The following is an 8,835-nucleotide window of genomic DNA, read 5'->3' as shown; positions in this document are numbered from 1 at the left end:
TAGATGTAGCGATTGTCTGGTAAGTGCAAGTTAGCGCCGACACGCGTGACTCGAGCGCTATTTCTTTCTTTCGTATTGCCTTTAATTATAATAACGCTGTATTGTCAGTTTGTGTACTACCAGCGTTTATTTTAGGACCTTATTTCAGCAGTATGTTTTAGCTAATGTATTACTGATTTCACTAAAATACTAATTGTTATCTTGCTATATAAAATACTGAATGTCCCTTTAAATAAGCCATGTATACACAGACCCGAAGCGAGGCCGTATGACAACACAACTCACAGTGACATTCTAGCCGTGCTTCGTCATTTGAAATATTTAGTGATATCGAATTATGCGATATTTTATTATCACGTATCAATAGGGGAGTCTCTTAGTCCTTACAATGTTATATATGTGTTCTAATTCGCCATAAAACCCAGTTTTGTGGTGTGCTGACAACCCCTGGAGTGACGTTTACATCACTCTTACCATGATGATCAGCAAAATGAAATACTCAATTTGGGAGACGCACACCAACACCTTTGAAATGCCCAAGCCATGGCCTCCAATATCTGTTAACTGAAAACAGCATTCCTTCCCTCAACTGAATTACTGTCATTATCTCAGTACGTACCGTATCTGATCCACATTTTGAATCTGTATCCATGATACATGTATAATTTTAAAAAGAAAATCCACACATTATGTTGTGCTATAACAATTGTTAACATGGATTTTAGCTTTCACATAACAAGCAAGGTCAACCTATTACAATAAGTGAGCACAGATGAAAAGGGCAATAACTAATACTGAAGGAAATAGCACCAACATTTTTTTATTTTTAGCATGGTCTGACAATTTCTGTTTTTCACCATGCACGTGTATAATTTTAGTTTGTGCATACCTTATTATGTCTTTTGATTTGAATGTACAAAATAAAGGACGTTAGGTGATTTACACATTATAGGATTGTCTGTGCAATACCAAATCAATGAATTGTGTGTTACAACTAACCTTCATTTATTTTGATATTATTTGTTGAAAATAGGAAACACTGACGCTTGACATTGTAGAAATGCCAGGTGTGATTTCAGTGATGTCATTTCTAGTAGTTCAATTAAACTATAGTATGTGCTAGAAAAGAGGAGAGTTGTTTACTAGAGGGAGTACGCAAGGTAAAACAATTAGGGCTAATGAAAACATAGAAGTACTAATCAGACAGTGCACTCAGCAATACAGTGTTGGCCATTTCCGGGGTTAAACTGCACTGTGTAAATGAACCCTATCTACATCTAAGTATAGCATCACAGCTAACATAGAAATAACATGATTCTCAGTTTAATACCAAACAAATAGATTTATTATTTTGTTGGCCTCATTAAAACTGTGAAACCGAGAATTAAAACAGTTCCTCTAATTTTGCTGTTATTAATTTATCAGAATCTAACTGCACATGTCAATTTTAGTGAGGAATATTTTTTTATCCCAGAGGTTTTCAAAACTTAATATTGTTATTCATTTGATATATATGTATATGTGAAGAAATGAGAAAATATCGTTGAAAGATAGGTTGATAATTAATAGTGATGTAATCAGCGCATGATAATATAACCAATGCATTGCTTTACATCTATATATAGATAATTTGATCAGGTCTGTGTTATAATATTGAAGGCCAACAGGTCATTACCCACATTGTGAAAGCTTTCCTTTTGTCTTTCAAATGATTTAGTAATTTACCTTTAAAGCTAGGTCATATTGGCCACACTAAATGAAAAACTTGTTTCCCATGACATTGTAGTTATTACATATAATTCTATCCCATGACATTGTAGTTACTACATATATATATCAGTATATACAGTATAATTCTATCCTATGACATTGTAGTTACTACATATATATCAGTATATACAGTATAATTCTATCCTATGACATTGTAGTTACTACTACATATATATCAGTATATATAGTATAATTCTATCCTATGACATTGTAGTTACTACTACATATATATCAGTATGTACAGTATAATTCTATCCTATGACATTGTAGTTACTACTACATATATATCAGTATATACAGTATAATTTTATCCCATGACATTGTAGTTACTACTACATATATATCAGTATATACAGTATAATTCTATCCTATGACATTGTAGTTACTACATATATATCAGTATATACAGTATAATTCTATCCTATGACATTGTAGTTACTACTACATATATATCAGTATATACAGTATAATTCTATCCTATGACATTGTAGTTACTACTACATATATATCAGTATATACAGTATAATTCTATCCTATGACATTGTAGTTACTACTACATATATATCAGTATATACAGTATAATTCTATCCCATGACATTGTAGTTACTACTACATATATATCAGTATGTACAGTATAATTCTATCCTATGACATTGTAGTTACTACATATATATCAGTATGTACAGTATAATTCTATCCCATGACATCGTAGTTACTACTACATATATATCAGTATATACAGTATAATTCTATCCTATGACATTGTAGTTACTACATATATATCAGTATGTACAGTATAATTCTATCCTATGACATTGTAGTTACTACTACATATATATCAGTATATACAGTATAATTCTATCCCATGACATTGTAGTTACTACTACATATATATCAGTATATACAGTATAATTCTATCCTTTGACATTGTAGTTACTACTACATATATATCAGTATATACAGTATAATTCTATCCTATGACATTGTAGTTACTACATATATATCAGTATGTACAGTATAATTCTATCCTATGACATTGTAGTTACTACTACATATATATCAGTATGTACAGTATAATTCTATCCTATGACATTGTAGTTACTACATATATATCAGTATATACAGTATAATTCTATCCTATGACATTGTAGTTACTACTACATATATATCAGTATATACAGTATAATTCTATCCTATGACATTGTAGTTACTACTATATATATATCAGTATATACAATATAATTCTATCCTATGACATTGTAGTAATTACTACTACATATATATCAGTATATACAGTATAATTCTATCCTATGACATTGTAGTTACTACTACATATATATCAGTATATACAGTATAATTCTATCCTATGACATCGTAGTTACTACTACATATATCAGTATATACAGTATAATTCTATCCTATGACATTGTAGTTACTACATATATATCAGTATGTACAGTATAATTCTATCCTATGACATTGTAGTTACTACATATATATCAGTATGTACAGTATAATTCTATCCTATGACATTGTAGTTACTACTACATATATATCAGTATATACAGTATAATTCTATCCTATGACATTGTAATTAGTACATATATATCTGAAAATTCAAGTGAAAATTGAGCAAATGTACATGTGTACATAATACATTTAATTTTATTTACAAAGTAAATAGACAGTGTTATGTTACCACTTATCATAGTTGTTGCTTCAGTTCCAAAAGTAAAATAAAAAGTTCTGTGATGCCAGTGCACTGCAAGGCTTGAAATTAACCCATGTCCACAGACTACCAATTCTTGTCATGGGGTTACCATAATTTGCAACTGGTAGCCCACTCAGGCTACCACTGATTATGTGATGATTTAAAGGATGGAAGATTTACAGACAGAAAAGTATTTTTATAACACACACATTTCAAATAGAGGAACTCTATTTTCAGTTCAGGAATAAAGGACTATTGGTCACCATCCTTGGACTACGTTAGTTAATTTTGAGCCCAGCAGTTCAATATCTAACTCCTCTGTTATTGAATTGTGGTGATGTATGCACATGTTTCAGACATGGAAAGTTATTATGCCACACCCACAAAGTTGATAATCCAAACTGTCTGCATATCCAAACAAAATTTATGTCCCCAGAGTTGTTCAGATAATCAAATGTTTTACAAATGTATTGCATAGGCTGTGATTGGCTAAGATAGGGAGAAGGACAATTGTGATTGGATGAAGGGTTACCGCAAGCTGGTCAAGTCAAATTTAGAGATATTGATAATGTTTGTACATTATTGCCATCCATAATATAATATGTATCTTTCTAAGGCCTAAAAAAATTGTGTGGTTCTGATTACAATCAATTTTAGAATAGGTGGGGTAGGTAGATTTGTATTAGCACAACTGAACTGATAAGGTTCAGCAGTGCTATTAGTCTATCTGCTAGACCTCGGATGTTCGTATCGTAATCTCAATGGAATGTCCGGTCTGAAAATGACATTCGCTAGACTGTTCGGGCAAGCCCTCACTGTGAACTTCGTTCGCTTATAGTATCGAAAGAAAGCCTGAACGTCTAGCAGCAAGACTTCAGTGCTATAGGCATGGTAAAGTGTCTATGTGTGTGTGTGTGTGTGTAAACAACCTAAAGTCAAAAACTGCTGGACCGATTGCCATGATATTTTGTGGGTATATTACCTTGGGTGTCGAATTTGGAAATTGTTCAAATCAAAATGATCTTACCACCGATGTGTGATTTGGGTAAAAATAATGTGATTTTTGGTCAAAAACCATAAACTCAAACACTCATGTCGGTAACGCCTCGGTAAAACCAAACTACGGATAACTTGAGTTCATCAATAGGCAAGTCGGGTTGTTGACAACCTCTAAATCTGTTTGCAATGTCAACTGTAATAGGATTATAAAAGTTGTAACAGTTGATAACGTCCCTTGACTCAAACGATTCACTCCTTGAAAGTAACCTTGCACTCGGAACTACAGTTTTTCTCATTCCATAGTTAGTTAAATAATTTTTTGAAAAATTAAGCACAGAGATACTTAAATAGCAAATTCCCATATCTGATGTCCATATACCACATGTAACATCGTCAATGTACGGTGCACGATCCTAATGTTATGATCTCGATTGGATCGTGACCTTTCACCCAAGCTAAATCATGACCTTTCACCCAAGCCAGTTGTGCCTCGCGGGGAAGTAACACACTCACTAGTACTTGCACACATTCGGTCAACAGCATTTCAGTCTTGACCTAGTACCTGTACCAGCTATGACTCAGGCTTATCAGATGTAATTACAAAAAGCAAACACTTAGTTATGGTAATGATCAAGCTGATAAGGATTGATAAGAAAGTGCAAGAGTTGCACTTTGCTGGTAAAGGCGATGTTCCCGTCATGACTGGTCAGATCAATATAAAATTTGAATAACATGATGATCCCATCGGTGATATGCAAATTAGGTCTAAAATGTCAAGTTTGGTCAAAAACTTGTATCTTGAAACTGCATGGTGAATGGGATTGAAACTTGGTGGGGATACATGTATTTCTGAAGGTGTTAATCTGTAGTTATTGTTGAAAACATTACGACACAATTGACCCTAGCAACCATGACCATGCCTTTAGCAACAGTGAAATGATAATACATATTACAAAGATAACAACATGAATGGATAGGTAAGTGAATACAGATTCAAAATATGTATGCAATTATGCCTAGAAACAGGACCATGCCCATAGCAATTACAGCTAAATGATGGTTTATATTGCAAAGATAAAAAGTTGGAAGGGCAGGCAAGTTAATAAAGATTCCAAAAAGGTATGCAAATATGCAAGAGCAACAAGACCATGCCCATAGCAGTGGCAAAATACAGTTTTGCTACATTGCCATTGGCATTATTTTTGATATTTTTATTTTAGTTTAATTTTTTTAATATGTGAGTGTCTAGTTCAGGTAGTTATACTTTCCATTAATTTCATATGTGAGTGTCTAGTTCAGGTAGTTATACTTTCCATTATTTTCATATGTGAGTGTCTAGTTCAGGTAGTTATACTTTCCGTTATTTTCATATGTGAGTGTCTAGTTCAGGTAGTTATACTTTCCATTGTTTTCATATGTGAGTGTCTAGTTCAGGTAGTTATACTTTCCATTGTTTTCATATGTGAGTGTCTAGTTCAGGTAGTTATACTTTCCATTGTTTTCATATGTGAGTGTCTAGTTCAGGTAGTTATGTTTTCCGTTATTTTCATATGTGAGTGTCTAGTTCAGGTAGTTATGCTTTCCGTTATTTTCATATGTGAGTGTCTAGTTCAGGTAGTTATACTTTCTGTTATTTTCATATGTGAGTGTCTAGTTCAGGTAGTTATGCTTTCCGTTATTTTCATATGTGAGTGTCTAGTTCAGGTAGTTATACTTTCCGTTGTTTTCATATGTAAGTGTCTAGTTCAGGTAGTTATACTTTCCATTGTTTTCATATGTGAGTGTCTAGTTCAGGTAGTTATACTTTCCGTTATTTTCATATGTAAGTGTCTAGTTCAGGTAGTTATACTTTCCATTGTTTTCATATGTGAGTGTCTAGTTCAGGTAGTTATACTTTCCGTTATTTTCATATGTGAGTGTCTAGTTCAGGTAGTTATACTTTCCATTGTTTTCATATGTGAGTGTCTAGTTCAGGTAGTTATGCTTTCCGTTATTTTCATATGTGAGTGTCTAGTTCAGGTAGTTATACTTTCCATTGTTTTCATATGTGAGTGTCTAGTTCAGGTAGTTATACTTTCCGTTAATTTCATATGTGAGTGTCTAGTTCAGGTAGTTATACTTTCCATTATTTTCATATGTGAGTGTCTAGTTCAGGTAGTTATACTTTCCGTTATTTTCATATGTGAGTGTCTAGTTCAGGTAGTTATACTTTCTGTTATTTTCATATGTGAGTGTCTAGTTCAGGTAGTTATGCTTTCCGTTATTTTCATATGTGAGTGTCTAGTTCAGGTAGTTATACTTTCCGTTAATTTCATATGTGAGTGTCTAGTTCAGGTAGTTATACTTTCCGTTATTTTCATATGTGAGTGTCTAGTTCAGGTAGTTATACTTTCCGTTATTTTCATATGTGAGTGTCTAGTTCAGGTAGTTATACTTTCCGTTATTTTCATATGTGAGTGTCTAGTTCAGGTAGTTATGCTTTCCGTTATTTTCATATGTGAGTGTCTAGTTCAGGTAGTTATGCTTTCCGTTGTTTTCATATGTAAGTGTCTAGTTCAGGTAGTTATACTTTCCATTGTTTTCATATGTGAGTGTCTAGTTCAGGTAGTTATACTTTCCATTGTTTTCATATGTGAGTGTCTAGTTCAGGTAGTTATACTTTCCATTGTTTTCATATGTGAGTGTCTAGTTCAGGTAGTTATACTTTCCGTTATTTTCATATGTGAGTGTCTAGTTCAGGTAGTTATACTTTCTGTTATTTTCATATCTGAGTGTCTAGTTCAGGTAGTTATGCTTTCCGTTATTTTCATATGTGAGTGTCTAGTTCAGGTAGTTATGCTTTCCATTGTTTTCATATGTGAGTGTCTAGTTCAGGTAGTTATACTTTCCATTAATTTCATATGTGAGTGTCTAGTTCAGGTAGTTATACTTTCCATTGTTTTCATATGTGAGTGTCTAGTTCAGGTAGTTATACTTTCCGTTAATTTCATATGTGAGTGTCTAGTTCAGGTAGTTATACTTTCCATTGTTTTCATATGTGAGTGTCTAGTTCAGGTAGTTATACTTTCCGTTAATTTCATATGTGAGTGTCTAGTTCAGGTAGTTATACTTTCCGTTATTTTCATATGTGAGTGTCTAGTTCAGGTAGTTATACTTTCCGTTATTTTCATATGTGAGTGTCTAGTTCAGGTAGTTATACTTTCCGTTATTTTCATATGTGAGTGTCTAGTTCAGGTAGTTATGCTTTCCGTTATTTTCATATGTGAGTGTCTAGTTCAGGTAGTTATGCTTTCCGTTGTTTTCATATGTAAGTGTCTAGTTCAGGTAGTTATACTTTCCATTGTTTTCATATGTGAGTGTCTAGTTCAGGTAGTTATACTTTCCATTGTTTTCATATGTGAGTGTCTAGTTCAGGTAGTTATACTTTCCATTGTTTTCATATGTGAGTGTCTAGTTCAGGTAGTTATACTTTCCGTTATTTTCATATGTGAGTGTCTAGTTCAGGTAGTTATACTTTCTGTTATTTTCATATCTGAGTGTCTAGTTCAGGTAGTTATGCTTTCCGTTATTTTCATATGTGAGTGTCTAGTTCAGGTAGTTATGCTTTCCATTGTTTTCATATGTGAGTGTCTAGTTCAGGTAGTTATACTTTCCATTAATTTCATATGTGAGTGTCTAGTTCAGGTAGTTATACTTTCCATTGTTTTCATATGTGAGTGTCTAGTTCAGGTAGTTATACTTTCCGTTAATTTCATATGTGAGTGTCTAGTTCAGGTAGTTATACTTTCCATTGTTTTCATATGTGAGTGTCTAGTTCAGGTAGTTATACTTTCCGTTATTTTCATATCTGAGTGTCTAGTTCAGATAGTTATACTTTCCATTGTTTTCATATCTGAGTGTCTAGTTCAGGTAGTTATACTTTCCATTGTTTTCATATGTAAGTGTCTAGTTCAGGTAGTTATACTTTCCATTGTTTTCATATGTGAGTGTCTAGTTCAGATAGTTATACTTTCCATTGTTTTCATATCTGAGTGTCTAGTTCAGGTAGTTATACTTTCCATTATTTTCATATGTAAGTGTCTAGTTCAGGTAGTTATGCTTTCCGTTATTTTCATATGTAAGTGTCTAGTTCAGGTAGTTATACTTTCCGTTATTTTCATGTGTGAGTGTCTAGTTCAGGTAGTTATGCTTTCCATTGTTTTCATATGTGAGTGTCTAGTTCAGGTAGTTATACTTTCCGTTATTTTCATATGTGAGTGTCTAGTTCAGGTAGTTATACTTTCCAATGTTTTCATATGTGAGTGTCTAGTTCAGGTAGTTATACTTTCCATTGTTTTCATATGTGAGTGTCTAGT

General features: G+C 32.9%; 1 protein-coding gene across 1 annotated transcript in view; it reads left to right on the top strand.

The window, feature by feature from the left end:
- Positions 1-8,835, top strand: part of LOC144442162 (NALCN channel auxiliary factor 2-like) — a 49,169-nt gene that overhangs the window by 476 nt on the left and 39,858 nt on the right. The window contains exon 1 of the mRNA XM_078131430.1: positions 1-19. This exon is cut by the window's left edge and continues 476 nt beyond it. Within this exon, the coding sequence (XP_077987556.1) occupies positions 1-19 (19 nt within the window). The remainder of the gene's footprint in view (positions 20-8,835) is intronic.

The sequence above is a fragment of the Glandiceps talaboti genome, chromosome 11 (assembly GCF_964340395.1).
Source record: "Glandiceps talaboti chromosome 11, keGlaTala1.1, whole genome shotgun sequence".
Classification (NCBI taxonomy): domain Eukaryota; kingdom Metazoa; phylum Hemichordata; class Enteropneusta; family Spengelidae; genus Glandiceps; species Glandiceps talaboti.
The sequence above is the reverse complement of the archived record's forward strand: the minus strand, read 5'-3'. Positions and strand labels throughout refer to the sequence as shown.